The sequence below is a fragment of the Xiphophorus hellerii genome, chromosome 10 (genome assembly GCF_003331165.1).
Source record: "Xiphophorus hellerii strain 12219 chromosome 10, Xiphophorus_hellerii-4.1, whole genome shotgun sequence".
NCBI lineage: Eukaryota > Metazoa > Chordata > Actinopteri > Cyprinodontiformes > Poeciliidae > Xiphophorus > Xiphophorus hellerii.
Window position 1 is genome coordinate 16,093,171 of NC_045681.1, and position 24,897 is coordinate 16,118,067.

The following is a 24,897-nucleotide window of genomic DNA, read 5'->3' on the forward strand; positions in this document are numbered from 1 at the left end:
CCGCTGAATGTGCACCTGTCAGCGGGAGTCAAAGGTTAATCAAGAAACTATTGGAAATGGGACAATTCACAAACTGTTTTATAAGTTTTTTTTCTACTTTTTAAGTTACAAAATCTTAAACTAGCACAAAGAAGCCAAATTGTTTAGAACTCAACTCTCTCTGCTGCTTTGTTGCCTTATATTTACCCCACTTCTATATTTAACTTTTTAATCTGCTGATCCAAACTCTAGGCAAAGACATTTCCAGCCGTATTTCTTAAGATGTTCCTCGGTTGGATCGGTGTTTGTGTAACATGTTTCTGTAAAAACAACAAAAAATAGGAATTATTGAGTCACTGGACATTAGAAACACCAAAAGGAGCCAAAAATGATCTTATTGGGTTCAATAATTTATTTTATATCTTTCCGTTCTCTCTTTGCCCTTATTCCTCTCAAGCTGCTAATGAATAAAGGGCACTAGTGCCAATAAAAATGACAAAAATAATGTCTTTACTGCAGTTCTTTAATGGAGGGGCTTCCTAAATGTTTTTCCGTCCCTCCCAGTCCTCGCTGTGCGTGATGGAAGTTAAACTTTGTCGTCAAGCCCTAGTTGTCACAGTTCTTTTCTTTCTTTCTTTTTTTTTTTTTACTGTTTTAATAATTTATCTGACTGTAGCTTTTAGCTTTGACCAGGAGCTGTTTTCTTGTTGCCATTTTCTGACCTATAAAGGTTGACGCACTCTCATGCTTTATTGAATGGCATGTTTTCTTGTGTATTTCCTATTTTTGATGAAATGACTAAGAGAAACCGGCCTCTGTGTCACATCATGTGAAAATAATCAAAGGAAACCAAGACTCATGTACCACTGATAAAAAAAAGTAAATTCAAGCTCAGATAAATTTGAAAAAAGCTAAAGTATAAACTATAAAAATCCTCAAATAAAAGATATTTCTTTAGATGTATAGAGCTGTGATATTTGTCCTGAAAACAGGACAAATATCCTTGTACAGACATAATTTTAAGGAGGAATTTAAAGTCTCTATTTATCCTAACATGTATGTTCTCAGACTGTGGAAGGAAGCTGCAGTTTCCAGAAAAAAAAGCTCCTGCATGTACAAGGAAAACACACAGACTCACTCAACACAGCAATGCTTCTGACTGACATTTGACCCCTGGAGCTTTTAACTGTGAGACGCCATTTCTCCAACACACAGAGAATAAAAGTAAAGGTAAGATGTTTGGGGAATTAAACAGCAACGTTGTTTCTGGAAGATAAAAATATTCCAATGAGGGTTGTCAGATTAAAAATACCTTTTGAAAAGAACAACCTTTAAGCAGGAGTCAAAAGGAATGTTCATTAAGTTCTAGTTTTAACAGAAACAAAGGCCTGAAAACATCAGTCTGTGAAATGAGATTCACTTACTGAATTACAGAAATATATTTACTTGTTGATATTTTTTAAATTTATTCAACATGACTGTACCCATCATGAATATTAATGTCATATTTCTAGGCTTTTATTTGTACATTTTAGACCACCCTTTCTTTTGGGATGACTACAATCAACATCTTTAGTGATGCCAGTTCAACAGGTTGGATTTAATCTGTAGTTTAACTCGTTTTTCATCATTATTATAATTATACAGACTGTAATATTGACCTGCAGTTTAACTACGAGACGCCACATGCACTATGCTAACATCAACAAGAATCTGGTGTTCTTCTGCCTGGATCGGTCTCCATTTGTTTCATCCTTAACGGCCATGTTTTTTTTTTTTATCTGGCTGACTTCCTGTCAGAGATCTGACTCAATATAGTCCATAAGTTTTCATCAGGGTTGATGGTGGAGACATTCCTGAAGCCTGAAGTTATTCTGCTTGATCCTCTATCCTGTTTAGATCCTTATTCTGTAAATGAAAGAGGAAGTTGAACCACCACTGGAAAAACAGAGCCTCAGCATGATGCTACCGCCACCATGCTTTACAGCATGTACAGAGTTTGTCTACAATAAAGCACTTTCTCTTCCCAAGATTTCGCTAAATTGGTATGTAAACATTATTTTTTTAAAGGGATGCTCTATTTTTTCCCCCCCTCAGTGCTGTGTGTGATTATAAAGCTGGCTTGAGTCTCAGAATAATTCAGTCAACAGACAGACTCATCTCCTTATAATCACGCTTCACATTGTGGTGTCTGACAGAAACATGGATGTATGTTTTAGGCCCATAATAGGAGCTAATTGCAGGGATTGAATCCTGACAGAGGAGTAAATCGATTGGCCCGCTGACGGTGGGAATGTTTCTGTTGCTCCAGCTGAGACCAAACACGCCTCATTGATTTCCACTAACCGTCTGAGGCCTGCTGGAACTACATCCGATGTGACAATCAGAACAAAATGAGTGTGTTCCTGCTGCGAGTTGCCGCTCCGCTTTATTATTTAACCCTCGGCGGCGGACTCGGGGCAGCTGTTTTTTTTTATACCAAAGCGTTGCCCAAAATAAGAGGCCGTCCTCCCCTTTTCATGGCGAGCCTCTTTCCATTCACAGGGCTGCAGATCGTGACGAGCCGAGATGTGTGGGATTCCCTGCCCACCCGGAGCGGATCTGAAATCCCGCTGAAAAGTGGCTCCGTCCCACCCATCTCCACCAGAGCCCACTCAGCAGTGAGCCCGGACAAATTTAGCAAGCGATAAAATGTGAGTAAGTTGAAAGAAGTGTTTTAAACACTCCACACCAACATCCCGGAGGAGAGTCATTTCACCCACCCTGCTGTGTCCCGTGGAGCATCATCTACAATCCTGAAGGGAATTGACCTTAAAATTAAGCACAGTAGTTCATGGACACCCAGAGGAAACTCACGGTGGATATTTCAGCGGATATGTCCGCTGTGAATGGGCTTGTGTGGATTGTCCCAGTGACGCTGGACGGTACTTCTGAATGGTTGGAGCAGAGGAGGCGTGGGCCGCCTGTGTCAGCAGAGCTGGAGGAGCCTTTCCACCAATGCTGTGCTGCATTTCTGGGCTCTGAATAATCGGTGGAAATATCAGCGCCGGAGCTTCCCGTCAGTCTGTTACCGCTTCAACATGTTCCTTAGTGAAATGACAGAAATATCGCAGCAACAGTTGTGATTCATAATTTCTAGCTACGAGGTTAAAAACAACACCCGCTTCCCTTTTTGCTGGGATTAAATAAAAAGGGGACAGAAGACTGGGAATGATTATTTCCCCCCACCTGTTTATTTTGTTTATTTACTTTGATAAGTGGGTAAAAATGTTACCCTGTCCATGCTGCTCAATTTAAACGCGACGTTTCGCAGTTTTCTCGATCTTGGCCAAGGAAAAGCCCTTAGACAACAGAAAATGTTTATGTAAATCAATTAGTAAAGTTCTGATTTATTTATTTAAATAAAGTAATATCATTTTTGTCTCCCATTTCATCCGATTAAGATATGTTCATTATAAGGTTACGGGGCGTTCAAAGATGGTAAACTAAAATTCTATCTGACTAGAAATCGGACTAATTAAAAATTACTAAATGAATAAATAAAAGCAGTTTAACCAGTCACGAAGAATCCAAGCAATCATATGTGAAACACCTTCCTCTGAGTTTTGTTTTTGCCCATCATTCTCTGTTGTCGTCTCCGGAGTTAATTTTTCCCATCGGCCCTGAAGGCGGCGCCTCTGAGTCCGCCTCTGCGCTCCTGCAGGGAGGCTCCGAGCGGCCGCTGACTGGCTGCGTGGGGAGCCGGTGTGGGCGAAGCGGAGGACTCTCCTATAAAACCCGGGATCCCACGAACAGACGCGCTCGTCTCTCCCAGGCAAGAGTCGTGTTTCCCTGCCTGACAGCTGCCTCGTCCCCCCGCTACAGCTCGGAAAGGAACCGAGAATCCCCCCACAGCTTCCGCAGAGAAGAGAGCTCCGTATACGGTTGTGACTGACGCTCCAGCGAGGATGTCCCGGACCGACGAAGTGCACCGCATTACGGAGAATGTCTACAAGGTGAGCCGGTTCGTGTTGTTCGGGACACCTGCTGCACCTGGGCGGATAATTACAACCGGGGAAGTCCGGTGGTGGTCAGGTTTCTTTAAAGTCTCAGTACTTTAAAGCAAAAATGAAGTTATTTAGTTATCAAATAAAAGATGTGCTCTAGAAATGGGGCTAAAACGTTTAAATAATCAGTTATCTTAATTTAACGAATCAATCAGGTTTTTTTTTTTAGCTAAACTGATGAATGGGGCTGCTGCTCCTGTGTGGAATATTTTAACCCTGATGTGCTTCTGGTTTTGGAAGATTTTTAGTTTTAAAAAAGTAAACCTCCAGAGTGACGGGATGCTTCAGGGCAGCTCAGTTCGACATATTTCAGAGCAGCACAGAAAACTCCTGCTTAAAGTTACCTGATTTCTGAATTTTGTGAATTCCTGAACATGAACCCTTCCAGTTTTCATTTCCTCAGTTGTTTTTATGTTTAGAAAAGCAGAAAATAATTTATTTGGTAACAATAAGAGATGCTGGTGTAATCCATTCTGTCTGCTGGGAAAACATCAGGTCTTCCTTGGACCTGAAGGGATTCTGCTCCTTCCTCTAACACAGAGCTCCAGCTCAAGCAGGGAACAGGACTTGTGATCGCAAGGCATTTCTCCTGATTCTCACTTTACTCGGCTCCCCATATGATGCAGATCTGAGACATGGAAACATGGCGAGTTTCTGTTATGATGTGAGGAAAGCTGTCAGTGTTCCACTCGCCTCCTCACTTTGACCGGCTCTGGGCAGACAGTCGGAGCTCCTGGTACCAGGAGGAGGAGTCTGGTGGTGTGTATGGGTTCTCCTCCCCAGCTTGCTTGGTTATGTAATGATGCTGCTGAGATAATAATGGGAATAATTTCAGCATACATCTGAATGGAAATGCTTTACAAAAAAAAAGAAGATAATTTCAGTAAAAGTCCCAAGGTGTGTTGACCTTTGGAGGGTGTGTTTAGGTTATGAAGTCAACAAAATTTGATGCTGAGGAATGTAATTGGACCAATCAGGGTTTTTGTGATGGTTTTGTTTCTTGATGAGCTGATTGGGATCTGACTGGATCCAAATGTATTTATTTGTTTATCTTTTGCCAAAGAACTATTGGGCATGAATCAATGGGCTTGGTTGAAGTTCTTAGTTTCTTAGTTTGATTTTAACCAATAAGAACAAACAAATCTGAGCTGATCTCGGTTGATCTGGAGCATCTCTAGTAATATGGCTGCATTACTTTTGATAGCTTTCAGGCTTGGACAGGATACCAAAAATGACATTTTAAACACAGCTATTTTCTTAAACTCATTTCAGCATGAATAACTGAAGTAATGGAGGTAATAATAACATTTAGCTATTATTTATCTACAGTTTGCAGGAAACGCCTCCATGCATTTGCAACAGATGCAGCATTAGGGGTGGCGGGGAAGGTCTTCCTGTCATGGGCAGCCTGCTCCATCGCAGCACGAGCCGCTGCCAGTTTGACCCCCTGTTGGCGTCTGATTGTAACAGCTCGATGCTCACCGGCGTGGCATTTGGTGCTGCTGCGCCGAGCTCCCCCTTCCTCTTCCTCCCCAGGGGTGTTTTTGAGCTGTGTTTGGAGAAACTAACTGGTCTTTATTAATTCATTAAAAGCGTGGAGGATGGAGAGGCGCAGAGGTGCCAGCTCCCATTAGGTAACACTCATGTCTGTTTCTCCTTGGAGGGAGGTGAGACATTGGCAAATATCAGCAATTAAATCAGGCAGCATTAAGATGGGGATCAGGGACTTTAGCTGCACAACATCATTCTGCAGAACACTCTGTACTCATGGGATATACTGGTTGTATAACCTCACTGGCCCAGTTTCCAATGATTAAATAAATATGATTAGGATATTCATGACTGTTGCAAAAATTACAGTATTCAGGATCTATTCATTTGAGCCAGATCTAAAACAAGAAGTTTTCGTAGTAACATTTCCAGAAGATAGTAATGGCTGCTCTGCCTGAATGTGTCTTTTATAAATTATTATTTTATATATATATATATATATATATATAAGTATAATCTGGTTGTGTTTTGGGAGTCCAGATTTAAATAAAGTCTGTCCAGGATCTTTATTTGCCTTGCTCCCACCTATTTCAGGCGTTGTCCAGTAACCCTGCATGCGGAGGGCTCTGCCTTGTTTCCTGTTTGTTGAAGCGTTAACTCTCAGAAGAAACAGCAGCAGCAGAGGACTGAAGCCCGAACCTCCTCCTCTGCTGCTGAAACAGAAGCAGAATGTAAATTTCGGATGACTCACGCTGGTGAATGTGTGGGGGCAGTCGTTCCTGTCGCGCGCAGGACGGGGTGTGTTTGTGTGTGGGTGTGTGTGGCCATACAGTATCTGCTCTGTAACGACACGCCGGTTCAGAACGCGCAAACTGCAGGTCGGCTGGGATGGTGACGGAGAGCGTCTCTGTGGATTCGGGTTGTGGAAGTTTGGGATGTGTTGATGTGGGTGAAGTGTGTCTCCTCAGGTTTGTTGTGGCTGCTGAACAAACAGCGTCTGTGTGTTTGTTCAGGAGTGTGTTCAGCTGAGTGCTGTAATCCCAGCAGTGCTGCGGATCAGGATGGCGAATAAAGCTGGAGGTGACGCTGCCTCCATTGTTCAGAGTTAGCACTGGATTATACACACATCAGCAGGTCAGCTCATTGATTTCAGAGCTTTTTGTTGTGCATTTCACTTGCTTTCTTCCAGTTTTCACCACTGTGTTTGGAAAAGAGTTTACCCATCTTTGGGTTGGAGGTCATTCTTTCTAAAAGCTGCAGTTCGAGTAAAAATAGAAGAATTTATCAATGCTACTGGCGCTTTTTGCTTAATCTTTTGGCAATTTAGGCAGATTGAATTGTATATATGCCAACCATTTGGGTTCAACCCTTCTTGAAGATCATCACACCAGCCTTCAGACACAATTCAGCTCAATTCTAATCTCCCTTAAGTGCGCTGTCTGGGTTTTCTCCCATTCACTAGGATTCCTCCTGCAGAATTTCAATTAGAAAAATCGCGAGCCGAAAGAAGTTGTGAACGATAAAGACCGATGAAATCGGTTTTCTGTATTTTAAATTTTTTTTTACATTTTTTTTTTACAATTGTAGTGTGCCTGTAGTTTTAGCAATGGTAGCGGAGGAAATGAACGAAGCTGTTCAGTCTGTGCTGTATTCAACGCTTCCAAATGTTGAATATACATTAACAGTTGTCTTGTTCGGATTGGCACTCTTCTCTTCACAGTGCAGGGTGGTTGTTTACGGTACAGGACACTTCCTGTATGTGTCAAAGCGTTGAACTGGCACATTACTAACGTCATGGACAAACGTTAGCGATTGGGTAAAATTTAAAAGCTCAACAGAGTCCATGCCTCCAGGAGGAAATAGTTTCTCAAAAGCCCAGGTCCTCTGCACAAAGCAAAGTGTAGAACAACTGGCTGGTTTTTACTAAGCTAGCAGTGGTCCAAATTAAACTGACCCATCTGTCTTAAAGCAAACTACCCATTTAAGTTGCAAAGTGAAAGTCTAGATTTTGAAAGTCTATATCCATCATCTTGTTTAGCATTGACGCTTCCCTCTAAGCTGCCCAGACTTCTCTCTCCTCAGCCGCCTCCTCCGGCTCTTTACCAAGACGTTCCAGTCTCCACAAGCTGAGAGACATGATCTCTCGACTCTGTCATGACTCAGTCTCCTTCTGATCAAATGGGCTTCCAACAATCTCGCGTGGGAGGTGACCGGGCCACTTCTGGACCAGATGACCCAACTACTTCAAAGGCTCCTTGTGGAGAAGCACAAAATCTATACAAAGTTACAAATGATTGAACTCAACCTTCGCCTGATTTCTGAGCCAAAACAACTTCCCAACTCGTTCTTGTGGGTTATTATTGTCTGGATCATTGGAAAATGTGTAAATATGTGTAAATTCTCATCCATTTTTGGACCTTTAAGAAACACAAATGTGTTGCTAAAAACTTATAAGGACTAGTTGTTTCAATAACGGTCCTTAGCTGAAGTTCTGGATGCTTTGCTTTCTGTTTTCAGAGCTCATTTCTGCCCTTGTGAATGGGCACCATTTTCAGTGCACCACCTGCATTATGTGTGCAGGTGTACAGCATCACTCTCCCCCGTGTCTGTGTTTCCTGACTGTATCTGGGGAGCATCCTCCAGTGATTGCAGACGTAAACATTGCTGTGTAGTGACGTCTTGTATCTGCTACGGCAGTTTTCCTCCAAACCCGTTTGTTCTCTGGGGAGGGATTTTTCTCCAGTGTTTGTTTGTTAGTGTGTGTGTGAGTAATTCTACTGAACACTTTATCCCCACAGTCATGCAAGCACAATCTGCTCAGTCCTCCCTGCTTTTCGTCTTGTAGTCACACAAGCAGAGCATCACTCCCGATAAAAGCGACTCTGCTCTGCTACAGATCAGGGCTTCATTTTGTTTTATTCCCCCACATATTGTTATGGAGCTCTGAAGCTCTCGGCCAGCTGCTGTTGGAGGCAGAGCGCCGCAGGTGAGCGCCGTGGCATCTGTTGGGGCCGGCGCTGCGTCAGATTGATGGAGGGAGGAGTTTTTGATAGAGGGCTCCATCATCATCATCATCATCATCATCACCACCATCCTCCACACTCTTTCGCTCTGACAAGATGTATTCTGGCGTCCCCGACTGGCAGAGAGCCTCTCCTGTCTGGGGTTGCGTGAGGTGAAGCCTGTAGCCTCTGCGCTCATCTGTAGCGCAGCGATTAATCCAAACGCTCCGCTCAGTCAGACATTTCTCCAGTGTAATGGCTTGAAACCAGTGGGCTCTCTTCTCTTGATTAGCTACTGCGCTTTCTCCTCGGTTGTCTGTGCCCGGAGCGTCATGGCCGTCTTTGTGCTCCTGTCCCTACAGAGAACCTCGTGCCCACCTACTCGGGGGGGCTCCGGGGTGTGTTCCCGCTTTGAGCTTCGTCGCTGATCTTTGGAAGGTGGCAGTGTGTGAGCATCATGGTGACGCTCTGCGATGATGCTCTGCGATGTGGGGAATATGCTTGGGTTATGCAAGCGGGGGAAACATGAAGCATTGCTCTCAGATGACATGGAATCAAATGAAATATTTAATAATTTTTTAAGGTCATTCTCCTTCCAGCTTTTTTTAAAGATGGATGAATGTTGACTGAGTGATCTGAAAAAGAAAAGTTTCATGCTAGATTGAATTTTTGTTGTTGTTTTGATGCCTTTTTGCAGGCCTATCGGAGAACTGTCACAATAAAAAAATTTCTGTACGGTAAATTGTTCCAGAAATTATTGCAATAAATGATAATATTGTTGTTTTTGAGACTATTTTAATGTAATATATCGATAATAATGGAAGTACACCCTCTCAAAGACCAATAAGCTTTAATTTCTGAGGAAAATTCAACACTAGAACTGGAAGACACGTTCAATATCCAAAATAAATAAACAAAACAACTGAAACAACAAATCAAATGGATACTGCACTCTCTGAAAGAAATTGTCTGTCAGAAAAGAGACTGGTTGACATCAGCGCACCTGACTGAAGCCTGGTTATTCCTGGTTAACATTCCTGGTCAACATTTTTTCCTATCACATTAATGAATCCTCCCAGTGTAGGAAAAATTGCACCAGGAAGCCGTGTTGAGCTTAAAATAATCCACCTCTAGTAATTTAGTTCAAAGGTTTTATCTACTCTGTAACTGTTTGCTAATAAATTACCTTTTAATGTGGAGGATTTTTGGACAGGAGTCACTCGGGACAGCAGTGAAACAATACGAAGGAACATTTTATCAGTTTTGAAAGTTATGTTTTTGTATCCCTTTATATCTGTAGCCATGCCGTGTATAGTTGTTACAGGTGCAACTTTCCACTCTTTTTCTTTCTTTCTTTTTTTCCCCTAATACTTTGCAGGTTTCTATTGGATCTCTTTGTCCTCCTTTCCAGTGCGGTTTGTTTCTAAAGGGGCTCCAGCTGTGAAATATTGTAACGTTTAGCCCATCATTTATTTTGTCAGAACACACGAGGCGCAAGGAACAAAATGTACCAACTCGCCTTTCTGGCGTTCTGGAGGCAGCAGCCCTTCACAGATGTGCTTTCATTAAGATTTCACTGACCAACAACAGCCTTCCTGGGCCACACACACGCACACACCAAGTGCTCACATCTGCAGCGTTTGTGCAGCACGTCGGCAGCCTTTAGCCAAGCGCTTATCAAACTCGAGCCGGTGGGAGGGTGAGAGGAAGAGGTGGATGCTGCTGGGTTTGCGGGAGGTTGGCAGAGGATGAAAGGAAAGTTGCTTGGACGGCTCTTGAAACTGAATGAAAGCAGGACGAGGACTGGAAGGTGCGGAGCTCCGATCTTTTTAGACCGGCAGTGAGGAGGATAGCCCTGAGAGGCAAACCGCAGTGTGTTTTTTGAACTGAGCGTGGTGAAAAGCAGGAATGCACTCTTATCTCTGCAGAGTTTTCTGACGAACACTTTGTCTTGCAGTCTCTGCCGCTCGTCCTGCCGTTGCACATGTGCAGATATTATGGAAATGCGTGAATGCACCTTCATTCACGTGTACGTGTGTAAAATGAGAATGAGGCTGGAGTGAATGGGATGGCGGTGACGTTGACGGGGAGACTCCCACCCTCCTCGTTCTCGCCTCTCTCGACCCGCCCCCGTCAGCCTTCAGAGCAGATCGTGAGGTGAATTAAAATGGGCTGCCCTGTCACGGCACAGGTGGGATGTGTTGGCGAAGGTGGGGAGAGGGGGGGATTCCAGCACATCCATATATGGCAGCGGAAGTGCCCCCCTCCTTCCTGTCTCCTACAGAAGCTGCATCTGTGGAATAGGGGGCGCTGACTATTCCTCTGCTCTCTGATAAGGGCTCATCTGAGAGGGAAATTGCTGCCTGCGCACACACACACGATAGATACTGAATTCTCATCTCCTGAGGCTGCTGAAGCAGTGCAGCTTTTGCACACAGATTGTCACAGTGGCTGAGCAGAGGGAAATAATGTCCATTTCCTGAAACACAATAATGAGCGTCAGCAGCCTAGCATTACAGGACATAATGCTACTATCTAATCCCGCACTGTCATTTAAGGAATGAGGAGTCCTAATAGTTCTTTAATCTCGCATAAGGAGATATTCTTATGTAAAGTTGTGCAGTCCATGTGGAAATCCTGTACAAATTAACATGATGATTATTGGTAAAATGAAATATCTGTGGGGAATTTCTCCAGAAGCTTTGCCAGTTTGTGGTTTGCACAAAATCTCTGTGGATTTCAGCAGCTTCCAGAGTTAAAATGGAGCCTCCCTTCTCCATTTATTGCTACTAGGAGTTTTCAAGGTTGTCTTAAATTAATCTAAGGGTGTTTTTACACCTGATAGTCCGGTAGGCTCGGTTCTCTTGGGGAACAAAATGGAGACATTTGTTACGTTTTCAGCTGGCGCGCTGCACTGTTTCAAATGATCCAAAACCTTTGAAAAATCTGTTCATCCCCTCGCCTGTGGTGGAGCTGCACCAAGAACAACTGACATGAAAACGTCCAAAGAAGGCATGAGCACAACTTCCTCTCCCATGAAATGTAAAAAAAAGATGGAGTAAGGTCAGATTTTAGTGTTTGTAGGACTTCTTTTTTTGTTGTTGGTAAAAGAACAGAACATATTTCACTCGTTTGCACTGGACACTTGTTTGTTTTTGGTTTTATTTACCCAGAATGCACTATGCTGCAGCCATTTCCTGCTTTTGGAGCGGTCTCCGGTTTGCTTCCCGTTTACATACACATTCGAACTGCGCCAGAGTTCACTTCAACTGAATTGAGACTGAGTTTACTAGTTCACTTTTTTGGTCTTTGCTCATTCACTCCTGCACAAACAAACGTCATTTTCTAAGCAAACGAACTAGAGTTTGATTAAAGTGGACTAAACGGGGTTTGTGTGAATTAAACCAATATGTAATTTCTTGACAAAAAGGGGCAAATCTTTCTTATTTGAGACTCTATTCATTTTTGCCCCAAAGTCTAAATCTCTGGATGCAGTGACGGATGAGTTGCAGTGGATTTTCATAATCACAGCTGCTTGCTGCTTTCTCATTCAGTAGCACCTTAGCTGCCATGCTATCAAACACTAAAGCATGCGCTGTAGAAAGATTAAAGCTCGTTTTGCAGTCGAGGATTATCCTGGAAATCACTTGCTTAGTAGCGAATTAAAGAGGGCAAATTGAATGAATAAATTGGGTTCTTTTTGTGTGTCAGTATTAGGAAACAAGAGTCCAAATTCTACACGTGTTAAATTTCTACCAGGTAGCTGATTGTTTGACATGGCTGCTGTCGGTTTCCTGCAGGCGTCGGCATCGCCAAGGTGCTGCTTGAAGAAGAACTGGCAAGTTCTTTACAGCACAAAGTCCAACCTTGTCTTGTTTTGACCACATCAGGTTTCTTACATGTAGTTTATTTATTTTTATTTTCTTACCATTGTGGGTTCTAGTGTTCAGAATCTGACATTTTGATAGAAGGATGACTTTGTAGTGACAATAGTCGGTTTCTACATGATAGATGCATGTTTGTGCACCAGCTGAGGGATGAGAGCACAGTGATGGAGCAGAGGTCGGGGGGCGTTTCTCTCTCACATTCACAGAAAAGGTCATTTTTATCTTTCTTTTTGTCGCCATGGAAGCAATGGGTGGGGGGATTCACACAGCGCTGGGTTGTGTTTGGCCTCAGCTCAAAAGTCAAGGTGACCTACTGCTGCCATCAACTGTTTTTATTCTTGTGGGTCTTATGTTTTATTTTTAATCTCTTTTAACCTTTTCATCACAAAACATGATCAGCAGCAGCTGGGTTACTTTCACCAATCGGTTTACATGCTGCAGATAACATGGCGGCATGAGTTTTCCTGCACTTTCAGTTTTCAGTTCTTTGTTCCTGAAATTAGAAAATGTATTTGTTTTGATCTAGGTGTGAATTAAATGTGAAAATTATACTCATGTTGGTACTAAAGGCCAGAATCTAAAGCAGAAAAGCATGACTTAAACCCCACTGTATATTACTTAATAATAATAATAATAATCTGCAACAATTACTATTTTTTTTTAGATTGATGCATGTAAAATCAACAGCCACAACACTTATTGGTAGATGTCAGGAGAACAGAATAAATATCCTTCCATCTTCTTCTCCTTATCTGGACACGAGACTAATTATATAAAAACCTGTTTTTCTCTAAGTGGACTGAAGGAGTAGCCAGCTGACAGGAAATGTGCAAACTCTGGTCTCTGACCTATTTATTATTATTATTTGCCTTCTTGATGAAAGATTTTAAATACCTCAATTCACCGCAGTATTTCATCTTGGTCAAATTTAAATAAAAAAAGTAGAAATCTTACCTTCCAATTTGACCAATTTTAAAAGACAAAGTGTTACAGATTTTCTTTTTAGCTGATTCATGTGGATTTTGACCATATTCTGCTCAGATTAAAGGCCTCAAAGAGATAAAAAAAGCAGACAACCTTTACTTTGAACCGCAGAAATATTTCTTCTTCCATTCAGTCACGTCTTTCCTCTGGACCTCAGGGACCCCTAAAACGTGGTTACACAAGTTGTCTCTTTGTCTGCCTGCATCAAATGAAATCACCCCTGTGGAGCTTGATGTGCTAAGACGGTAATGAATTAAAATCAGGCATTCTGGTGAAGATGATTATTGATAATCTGGGCTTTGCCGTCATTGTATAGACCAAGCTTTCCTAAAATTGCTTGATGTGAGGCACATTCTGATATTTAAACCTCATTTCAAACTAGTTACATCTAGTAAAAGGGTGAAACAGCAGGGAAATTATTTTCTCAACTTGGCGGGCATAAATTGAAAAAACCTTTTTGAGAATGCTAAGGAAAATGATTATTTAATGCTAAAAATATACTTAATCCACGACATGTGTAACAGTTATATACAATACTCTTATTTGGAACAGTTTTCTGTTGAACATTTGGGAATTCAGCTGAAGAAGCAGGCCAAAGCAGGGCCTTTTTTCCTCCCCCTTTTGACAGACACAGCAATAAAATTTACAGCCCGAAAGGGGTCAGAGACTTCTTAGCGCCTCTCGGCCCGGGTCGGATGGAGATGGGCACGAAGTGATCCGCCTTTGCTTAGATAAAAAACAGACACCTTTGCTATAAATCAGGAAGTCACAACTTTCTTTGGGGGCCTGAGGGAGTTCTAATTGGTCGAAGAGCAGAACGCCTTCTTTGCATATATTAAATAGGGAAACGCCTCTTTGGTTAAAATTTCAGGGCAGCACCGGAGAGGAGCTGAGAGAGTTTTTTTTCATCTTTTCTCCACGTGGGCGCCTTTGTCTGTCTTTGTGTTCGTTTGTCTTCCCTTGTGTGTTTTTATTTTCTATGAGAAAATGCATATCTCTGTTTCTCTGCAGCTTTGTTGTTCATTGCTTTGTATGAGATTAAACTCTGTATTTCTGTGACGTCATCGTGCCTTGCAGTCTCCTTGCCAGCGTGATGTCATTCGCTCGCGACCCGGCTAACAGGAGGAGAGGAGAGCCATGCTTTTTCCAAAATTAAGCTAACCAAATAACTTTCCTCTTTAACAAGAATAAACCGTCAGGATTTATAAAAAACAAAACAAAAAGGCAGAATTACAAACAAGTCTTCAAATGTTGTGTTGGTTCTTAATGGGTTTTATACTGTTGTAAAGTGTTTTCAAACTCATTTATTTTTCTTTTTTTTGCCTCCACCTGGCCCAGCCTCTCCCTCCCACCTCAGTGGGGTTGCCGGCTCTCCACTCGCTGGTTAATCTGTTTGGCAGCGAGCGGCGCAGCAGGTCCTAATGGTGCCACATGGCTGCCTTGGCATTGCAGTAATTTACGCCCCGACATGATACAAGCCTACTGCTCTTTCTGTAGGTTCTGACTCAGCCCACGCACGAGTCTCCTGCCTCCAACCGCCACGCGCTCCAACGCACACTGCCTTTCCCAGAGCCAGCTAGGTCACGATGTTCTCAACGCTTTTCGGTTTGTTTTTGTCTGAAGTGTTTTGATATGGTTCTGCGCACATGTGTGGGAAGGGAGTAATGGGTGGCTTTGCTGGAGTAGATGCACTTAAACAACTGTACTGGTGTTCTAATGCCTGGAGAGTCAATAACACTTTAAGCATTTCCCTTCCTCTGGCTCCTTTATGTTTCCTCCCTTCATCTATCATTGACAGATTTATGCAGATTTATTTCTCACTCCTTTTACACCTTTTCTGCCCCAAATCTGCAACAAATTCCCAAAGGATTCTTTGTTTTTACTACAGGGTTTATGCAGGTTTCACCAACTCAAATGTAAGACTTTTTAAGATCATTATGTCTGGAATTTAAGACCTCTCTCTCCACAGAAATGTACAAACATTGCCCAGCCCACTTGCTATGTAGCTAGCTGTATCGCTAGGTTATATTAGCAGCTAGTTAGCAGTATCCTAAACTGTCTCGAGTCGCAATAAAGATGTCGGAGTACGACTCAAAGGTTTACCTGACAGAAAAGTCCCAGGAGAAAAACCCCCCACATAGAATATGAGATTAAATGGTCCTGCTGAGAAAAAATGTAAGTTCTGTGATTAACGTATTGAACTTACTTTTTTTTTTTTTTTTTTTAAAAAAAAGGAATTTGACATTTTATGGTCTTTATTTTAGATACATGAATTTAAGAGTTTTTAAGATGCCTTGTATTACTTTCTACATATTTTTATGGCTTTGTTTCTGAAGGTTTTTTTTTTTTTGCACTCTTTTGTACCTCAGTTGGTGAAAGTGGATTGGTGATTCCAGAACAGTCTTGCTCTTTACTCACTTTAAAGAGATGTCGGCTCAATCCTGCTCTTGTCATATTTTAAATGGCTTCTATAACCTCTGGCTCTGGTCCACATCTTTTATGGGACGTGGTCTCCATGCCGCTCTGATAGATCTGTTAACCTTGAAGCTGAGGGCTTGTTCTGTTTCTCCACATATTACCCCTTCTTCACGGTCACTGAGGCGCTTGAAATGATTCACCTTTTATAATGACGGATAATAAGCTCAGCGTTACCACCCATATGATTATTTTATGCCAGGAAATGTTTTTAAAAGTTCTTTAAAACACCGAGGAACAGCTTCAGATGCAGGAAACTGGAGATCTGACATGGTGCCTAAAAGCCACGTTCAGACCAAATAGTCCTTGTAGGTGAAGGAGTCTTTCATTGAGAAACTTTATGATTTAGTCAAACTGCTGCTGCAGGCTGAGGTGTGTGTTTGATTTGACTTTTTCCTGCTAGTCCTGAAGTTGGTGGGCTTCCTGCAGCTTCTTCCCCTCTATGGGCAAAGTACGACTCTAGCTGCTCTTCAAGGTCAAAGCATTAATTCTACATACATTTTCTGTCAGTGTCCCCTTATTCACTAAGGGCACCTTTTACCTTTTTACAAGGTTGAGGGGTAGAACTACAAACCACTTTCAGATGCAAAATGCAAAGTAATAGACACGAAAAATGTTCCGCGCATCAACCTGCGGAGTTCTGTAGACCTAGAATAAGATCTTAAAGCGGATTGAAGGTCCAGAGCTGTTTTGTAAGCAACTGCGACGTGTTTCCAGAACAAACCTGTCCTTTAATGAAGATTAATATTTAATGTAGCTGAGATTGATCATGTGAGGACTCGTGTGAAGTTGTGTGATTTCAAACCCTCCACAAACACAAAGGCAAAGTGATCTCATAAATAAATCCTACCTTTCGTTTTGCCTTTAATGGGTTTAACTGCTTTCCGTCGCCTGACTTATGAAAACTTGCTAAACAGATGCTGTCAGCTCATCCTTTAAGTCTAATACTTTAGTCTTTAAAATGTCTGTTTCCTCCTTTAAAAATACTAAATGTCAATATATTTAATCTTCTATCATCACAAATTGCTCCGCTCAAAGGTTACTTCCATTTTTCCCTCTTGAGTCGATTATTTGGATGGTGCAGCTCGTCTGGCAGCGGGAGTAATTATTCGCTTCATGGTACATTTTCCAGATGTTCCATCATTAGTGTCATTGCAGCGTTTAACCTGCTCCTGGTTAGGAACATGAGCATTAAAAATGCTGCTTTGTTGACCCTGAAAGTAGTAAACTGTGTTTTCACGACCTGTTTGAAATTGGGGAACCTCTGCTTCACCTCAGAAAATTGATTCAATACCATCTATATTCTGTTATTTTGTTTCAGGCTCAATTTATTTGGGTCAAAGATGGAGGTCCAACATTTTGTGGCTGCAACGTGAAAAGAAAACCAGTGTTTTTAGTTGTAGCATTCATTTGCTGACATATGGCTGAAACTAATGGCTGGAAAACGGCAAGCTGTTCTGTAATCCCTCTTATTTCCCGTCCACTCTGTAAAATGTGGCCCTTTATTCAGAGAAATGCTAATCAGCTCCCGTCTCTGCTGCTTAAGGAACAACTGACTCATTGTGGATTAAATGTGCACCAAACACGGAAATAAACCTATTAAACCCAGCCCTAAAAAACAAAAAACACATTTCTGATGAGATCTTCATATGGGTGTGTTTGTAGGAAGGCTCTCTTATTTAGAAATGATCAATTTAGCGAGTCTAGATAAGAAAGATTGTTATTCAGTTTTAGTGTGTTTGCTAATGTCAGTTTGTTTATGGCTCTTCCAATAAAATTAAGCATAAAAAGGAAAAGCCATCAACCCTTTTGTTCTATCGTTTGGCAAGAGTAAGAATTAAATATTCAGGGTTTCTAATATATCCGGTACCACGTTTGTTTTCCTTTTGCAAAATAATAACAAGCTAGTTCATATATTTTGAAGTGGGGTTCTTGGACTGATGATATGTAGTCAGTATCTTCCTGTACTTAACATTTTCATTGTGGGTAAGAAAAGAAATGCATGAGATAGAAAATCATGAACCCTGAGTTATTCTATGCCAATTTCTCCTGTAAAGATAAATCAGTTAAATTTTAAAAACACAAACGAAAAAAACCCTTAAAAGTTCTGATGTCTGGCTTGAAAGCCTGCAAAAGTGGCATGAATAAAATACCACGCACATATGAACTCCTTTTTGATTGAATAATTGTTCATAATTTCAGAATTGAGTTAAGTTTTTGGCTTGGTTGTGATTTTTAGAGCAACATTTTGGTTAAAGATGAAGTCAGGATTTTTAGAAATGTCAACTTCTTTCTTTATTCAGAAAGTTTTTGTCAGTTTTTACATATGCAGACGGGTTCATGAATAAGGAAAATGCTTAACCACGCAGTCATCGAGTTCATCAAGACGTTCATCACAGTGTTTGCCTCGTCTTCATTGTCTGTGTGGGAAATCCTCTCCTGGTGAATTGTATTTTTTTTAGCTCTACTGAAAGACAAAGGATCCCAAAAACACATTTTTATTTTTGCAGATCACCCAGAATGTGACGCATAAAGGTGGACGTGTCTGACAGTGAACATATGATTCACCCGTCTCTCAATCACACTGACACGAACACAAACAAACCCAGCCCGGGTGTTTCTTCTGTTAGCACGCGATGAGCACTGGGCCGCTCTCCATCTTCTGTTTTCCTTTACGGAGCGCCTCTCTCTGTGCGTTCCAGGCGGCGGTGCATCAGGGTGACGATCACTGGAGCTGATGCACTTTCACAGAGTCACTTTGGTCTGAAGCCGACGCCTTACGCAACAAGAGCTGGGAGCGAGAGGGAGGAACTGGGGTATAAATGGAGCCGTTTATTTGTCCATCTTTGTCTGTTTTTGTGATTTTGACTTCAAAATGATAGAATATTTATCTAATGGATTTATAGATTACCGGATCTGATCCTTTGCTTTGAACACGTGTTCAGCTTTACACAAAGAATGCCACAGAAGATTCAGTTCGTTTCACTTCATGTCCTGCTCTACTTCACCGTTTCAAACTGAACTTCCATTAAGATTCCTGCTTTTTTTTTTTCTCTCTCTTTTTTTTTTTTCTTCTGTACTCCAGTGTCACGCTGTCCTACTTCTTACTTCCTTTTTTGGAGTTGATGGAGTTTGTGCGCCAAGGTGACTGTTGTGCGTCAGCCACCGGGCATTAGCAGGCATCCCGAGCTGCGAGCAGCCATGAACAAATGTCCGTCTGCCTCAGATGTGTCCTTCCCTCCATCTGCTTTGTTATTCTTTCCTGTCCTCTTTTTGTTCTTTGTCTTCTCTTCAACTTTTTTCAAATCCAAAATGTCTTTTCACCTGAAAAGTTGCTGAATAAAGTCCTCTTACTTCATATTTGGTACCCATTTTGAGTATGCACCCTGACATGGCACTTTTAATATTCTTTACCTCTGTGTATCTAGCTTGAACTGTAATAATGGTTCAAAACTTTACTATACACTCTACTCTTGCAAATCTTTAAACTTTCTAGCTGGGTTTTAAAGGCTTTTAAAGGTCCAAATAGTTCCTCTGATAATGGCTGATTCCCTTTGTTTTGCTTTGCTGTAAACCAGCGCTGCTTCTGTAAAAGAACTTGAGGCTCACAGTGAGATTTGACAGGGAGAGAAATATCTTTTCAAATTGCTTTGCTTTGTTGGAAAGGCTGCAGAGGTTAAAGGGCGTCTCGGAAGCAGAGAGAAGCCAGAGATAGATGAACAGTAAGACTCATTAGACTTTTCTTTTTGACGGATTCCTCAGTTTTTAACAAGCCTTCAGGCCTCTGTGCTTGATGTTTGTGCTTTCTGACAGACGGCTCTGGAAGTGAGAGGCAGAACGTACCAAAGATGAAATTCTGAGGTTTGTTTCTTTAAATGCATGAGGACAACTTGTTCACGGTTTTCAAGCTGCAGCCCAGAATTTTCCTAGCTTTTCTGATTTGCCACTGAATGCTTTTGTATCTAGTCGTGCACATCAGGACTTGATTCTTGAGTCCTCTGTATTTCTTTATGTGTTGTTCCCAAGCAACCAGAAATCCTTTTAACCTTTCAAAACCATCTTGATCAGCGGTTCTCGGGGCTTTCTGAGGCAGTGTTGTCCAAAGCCAGTCCTCAAGGGCCCCCATCCTGCATGTTTCAGGTGTTGCCCTGACTCAGTGCATCTTAATCAAGTCAATGGCTCATTACCAGGCCTCTGCACAGTGTGATGACACATTGAAGAGGTAATTCAGCCATTTAAATGAGCTGTGTTACACCGACGGCAAATCTAAATCCTACTGAACACCAGCTCTTGAGGACAGGTATTGGAAAAACTAAAAGGTGACACATCTCTTATGGCATTTATTTGAAAAGAAAGGAACAAAACAGATTATTTGTTGAGCATTGTATTCTGTTATACTCTTCTCGGACAGAAAATAACATGAAATCCAAAAGAAAACTTTGGAAAACCTCCTGAAAATCTTCCTCATTCAAGATCAATAAAAAGTTTGGCTGTGTGGAAGAAATGTGCAATGAAATCTTAGTGTTGGTTTAAAACTTTTTAGCAGAACTGCAACTATTCATGAGCGGTAATGAGCTTTGGTGAAAGTCACGTCTGTCATTTTGGTGAATTTATCCTGTTTCAAAAATAGCATCTTGACCGCAGGTTTGTGCCAGAGTGAAGAGAAGCTGCAGCAGGTCCAGATCTGCTGCTGAGCTCCGAGTCCGCAGCCAAAATCAGGTTTAATTTAAAATGGATACAGCAGGGGAGGTGTGAGGGACCGATCCACATGCATGCACACACACACGCACACAAATATTCACACACAGACACAAAAATCCCTCAGTCACTCATGCTCTCGATCCGTCTTATATTCAGTCTCGCTGGATTTGGGCTTCTTGAAACGAGTCCTTCCTGCGCTGCTCTTCCTGCCGGTTGGCTCAGCTGATTTGTAGACGACTGTGTGTTCGTGCCCCAGAAAAACAGGCAGAGTGCTGCTGGGTCACTGTGGCTCATCTCAGATTTGCATCGTCTCCTTCCCAGGCTAACCAGATCTTTTTGTTTGTCCCCGCTCCTCTTTGCAGAACATCATGGAGCAGTTCAACCCGTGCCTACGCAACTTCATAGCCATGGCGAAGAGCTACGAGAAGGCGCTCACCAGTGAGTACACCAACCCTCCTCTGTTTCCTTTCTGTGGCGGCGTCTCTTTCGTTCATTGGCTGTCCAGGCGGAGGGCCAGCTGACCCAACGCCTGGTGCTGAGTTAGATCCTCCTGACTCATCTGGAGTTGGGGTAAAGTCATGATGACACAGATGTTGTGCAATGCAATGTTTTGCAGTCTGAATCCAGACTTGAACTGTTGAAGATTTCTTGTTGGTTAGAGATGGATTAATATTCTCCGTCTGATGAATCTCATGGGTTTCCAGACTGTTTCTCGTCCCGTCTCCCTTCTTGCTGTCCCGTGACTTCGTTTCCTAAATGTCTGCTTTTTCTGTGCATCCTCCGTCATCGCTTCTAGTTGCTTTTGCTCATGTGTTTGCATGGTCATGTGTGTGTGAAAGAGAAATTGCAGCAAACAGCAATGGCTCAAGGTGAAAGACGAAGCAGCCGAAACGTCTTGTGGGAGCTAAGTGGAGCATAAGCCGATGGGAAATGGAGCAGGGGGTGTTGCTAACGTAACGGTACCCCCCCACCCATGGGGCCAAGGAAATGGGAACAGGCTGAGAGCAAATCCAGGACAAGACTGAGTAAAATAAAAACCAGGAGAAGAAAAATATTGGATATTTCCATACAAAATGACCAAAACTGAAGGGTATTCTACTGCTTTTTTATTGCTTTAATGATATTTGAGTGGAGTTGCAGTACTGAGAGAGAATTTGATGTTTTTAGAGAACACGTGACTCTTGTCTGCAGCAGGAGAAGGAGACATGGCATGCCGAGTGTACGGTGCGGAGCAGGGCTCTCCTTTGTGTTTAGAGGAGATGCAGGGAAGACTCAGCTCCCTACAGGAACAATAAAGGAGGCTTCACTCTTGTCTGATAGATAAAGCTAAAAATAACCCTGAAACTCCCTGAGTGGGGATTGCACTTCATCAATGCCAGGCAGCAACGCAGGGCTAGAGTCTAGACTCAGGCGCAGCAGAATAGGGCTGGGTACCCGGAAATCATTTTATTGTCACTGGAAAAAAATATACTAGTCTGCTTTTATTTACTGGTTCTTAAAGTAGAATCAGGGTGGCAGCCTTTATCCCAAAGGAGGGTTTAAACCAGCATGATTCACGAGGGGGCGGCTGACTGACTGTTTTGTTTTTGGAGCCTTAAAACGTTTAAGAAGACTGAGGACAGTGAGCATGTCCCCATTTGCTGAGCTCCACGTATGAATATGTATGGCTGCAAGGACGGGACGTCTTTAAACTGCTTTTGTCTTGCTAAAAAATTATCACTTGTAGCCAAATGTTGCATTCTGTCGAGGCCCAAATCTTATGTATACAAGTTGAGCTCCAACCTTAAGCACAGGCCACAGCAGGTGATGCTATTAACATCATTGTTGACATCAGGAGTGCTGACTTTTTCCAAATAACAAGGTCCCTGGTGGCTAAAGGGGATCTGGAGGAGCGCTCAATAAATTAAAGTTAATCTGCCTTAAGAAGAAATTCTGTAATGTTACGAGTTCATTAGGAACCTTCTTTTAATGGATTACCAAGTTTAAAATGCTCTGTGTCAATAAAATAAATAAATAAAATATTCTCTTCTCTTATATGAACAAACACATTTAGATAGTGTATCAACCATCTTGACCTCCATCCTGTTTTTTTTTTTTACACCAACACCTTTGCATTGTCAGCCCCCCATCTAATTTTCTGACTAAACTGACCCTCCTTATTGCTTTCGTCTTTTTGTTCACTTCACAATTGACTGATTGGTAAAGCCGCTCATCCAGTTAAATCTGTTTTGCCTGGGCCCCTTTCTCCCCCAGCTGAGGTATCAATGAGATGAACCTCTCCATGTCCTCACTAGGGTTTAAATCGGAGATGGAGAAAGGGAAGGTTGGACCCTTGCAGGCAGTTGCAGCCAAAGTCGTGTGGATCTTAGAAATCCAAGCCAGAAACCGTGTTTATTTCCAGAACAATGACTCGCATAGCGGTGGACTTCATGCTGTGTCGCTCTGGACTGAGCTCAGAATAGATTCCTATTGTTTTCCATGTGAATGCTTTGTCATTTTCCTCTCGTCTTTGGGATTCAGAGAGCGGTCTGTGACAGCTTAGAGCACAAACACTCATCTGGCTGACAGCTCTGTAATGAACCCGGCCCTCTTCCACATCCGACCCGTGTCTGCCGTCAGTCCTTGTGTGGCGAGCCCCCGACCCGCTTCCTGTCTTTGCTTTCTGAGACCAGCTTGTCTCCTTTAAGGTCTGGCTCACTGCTCTGCCTCAGCTGGCGTACCTTGCAGGTGATATGATGCAACCCAGGAAACCACGGCTGATTGACAGGATCTCAGCAGAAGAATGCTTTCAAGACTTTGATGTAAAGATTTTTGATATGAGGTGTAAAGAATGTAATTAGAGTGGAGGGGTGCTGGTGGGGCATTTTAAAACCCAATTTATAAATTCTCCACCTAATAATGTAGTTTGTTTTCAGTAAAGATCAGCTAAATACCTTACATCTAGATACATTTTAAGCAAACTACAATATCTAGCTTTACCTTTTTAATTTAACCTAGCATAAATTTGGGATTTCTGCATCATTGTTTTAATAGTCTCCATATCAAATCCACACACTGCTTTAAAACATCTTTTGTAGTGCGTCAGTATTACAAATAACATTTTTATCAACTTGTAGTTTGGATAGAAAGTGAGTTTGGAGTTGAAGCCTTGAGAAAAAAATCTCTGCAGCTTTCTGCTTCCTGCAGTTGCTTCATAGAGCTTTTTCCTTTCCTGCCTGGTCACCATTTCCGCCTATCGCTCTTTTAATTCCCATGCCCGAGCTTGCCTCTCTGTGGGAGCGGAGGGCTGCAGGGAACGGTTGCAGAGCTGAAGAAGACAGTTCAACTCGGCACCCTTGATCTGATGCCCAATGCTTCCATGTTTCCAGGTGTCACATATGCTGCAAAGGGCTACTTCGACGCTCTGGTGCGGATGGGCGAGATGGCCAGCGAAAGTCAAGGCTCTAAGGATCTTGGTGAGTCCTGGTAGTGGCAGTAGTTCCCCTGATGAAGTGAATGGGGGCGGGGCTTGGACAGGCAGATGGGATGGCGGCTTGTACTGGTGGAGCAGAAGCAGCTGATGACCAACCACCCACTGGATACACACATGCAAACTTTCCACAGTCATTAAAAAAAAGCGAGGGTTTCACGGTCAGGTTGAAACATTTCCCTTCTCGTTTCATCCACGACACTTGCACATGTCCAAATATCAACATTAGTAAAACCATCTGATTTGAACAGCAATCTCTCATTAGCTGCGTTTCCATTCACTATATAACTGCTCTAATTGGAATTGCGGAAAAAATTTAATGGAAACGTGTCAGTTTCATTAAAAATGCTGGGATGAAATGTATTTATTTTTTGACTGTACCTAAATTAGTTTATTTCGCAAAACTACAATGGAATCCCTTTTATTTTTTTTTGCATCATGAGTCATGTAATCAACGGTAGATAGTTACTACTGGCAAAAACAACAAAGAAGATGACAGGAAGTGGTGGGAGGATGATGGTGCGGCATGTTTTCTTGTGTGAGCAATTTTATTCACGTGCGACTCCATTTGCGTTATTTAATGGAAAACTGCATTTGTGAAATTGTTTTTTTTATTTATTTTTTTTACATTTATTGACAGGTTTTCTCGCATTTATAATGCAAACGCAGCTACAGTCACTCTGCTCTCACACAGTGTGTTATCTGGTTTCGGTTGGATCAGGTCTGGTTCTGCTTGCTCGATACGGACGTTGCTTTGGTGTTGATGGGGGCTGTGGCAACAAGTTGCAGATGCGCAGCCAGGAACATCCTTTTAGGTGTAGATACCACAAAGTGGCAGGAAGTGCGGGAAGCCTTCGGAGTTG

At 42.3% G+C, this 24,897-nt stretch overlaps 1 protein-coding gene across 9 annotated transcripts in view; it reads left to right on the forward strand.

Moving 5' to 3' along the window:
• Positions 1–3,711: 3,711 nt before the first annotated feature.
• Positions 3,712–24,897, forward strand: part of LOC116727294 (brain-specific angiogenesis inhibitor 1-associated protein 2-like) — a 61,281-nt gene continuing 40,095 nt past the window's right edge. For 3 of the 9 annotated variants that reach the window (XM_032574644.1, XM_032574646.1, XM_032574652.1), the window contains exons 1-3: positions 3,714–3,974; positions 20,928–21,003; positions 23,934–24,020. In XM_032574644.1, the coding sequence (XP_032430535.1) occupies positions 3,927–3,974; positions 20,928–21,003; positions 23,934–24,020 (211 nt within the window). In that variant the 5' untranslated portion in view covers positions 3,714–3,926. Of the gene's footprint in view, positions 3,975–20,927; positions 21,004–23,933; positions 24,021–24,897 lie in introns of all 9 variants that reach the window. The other 6 variants (XM_032574647.1, XM_032574648.1, XM_032574645.1 and 3 more) reach the window with 5 other exon arrangements.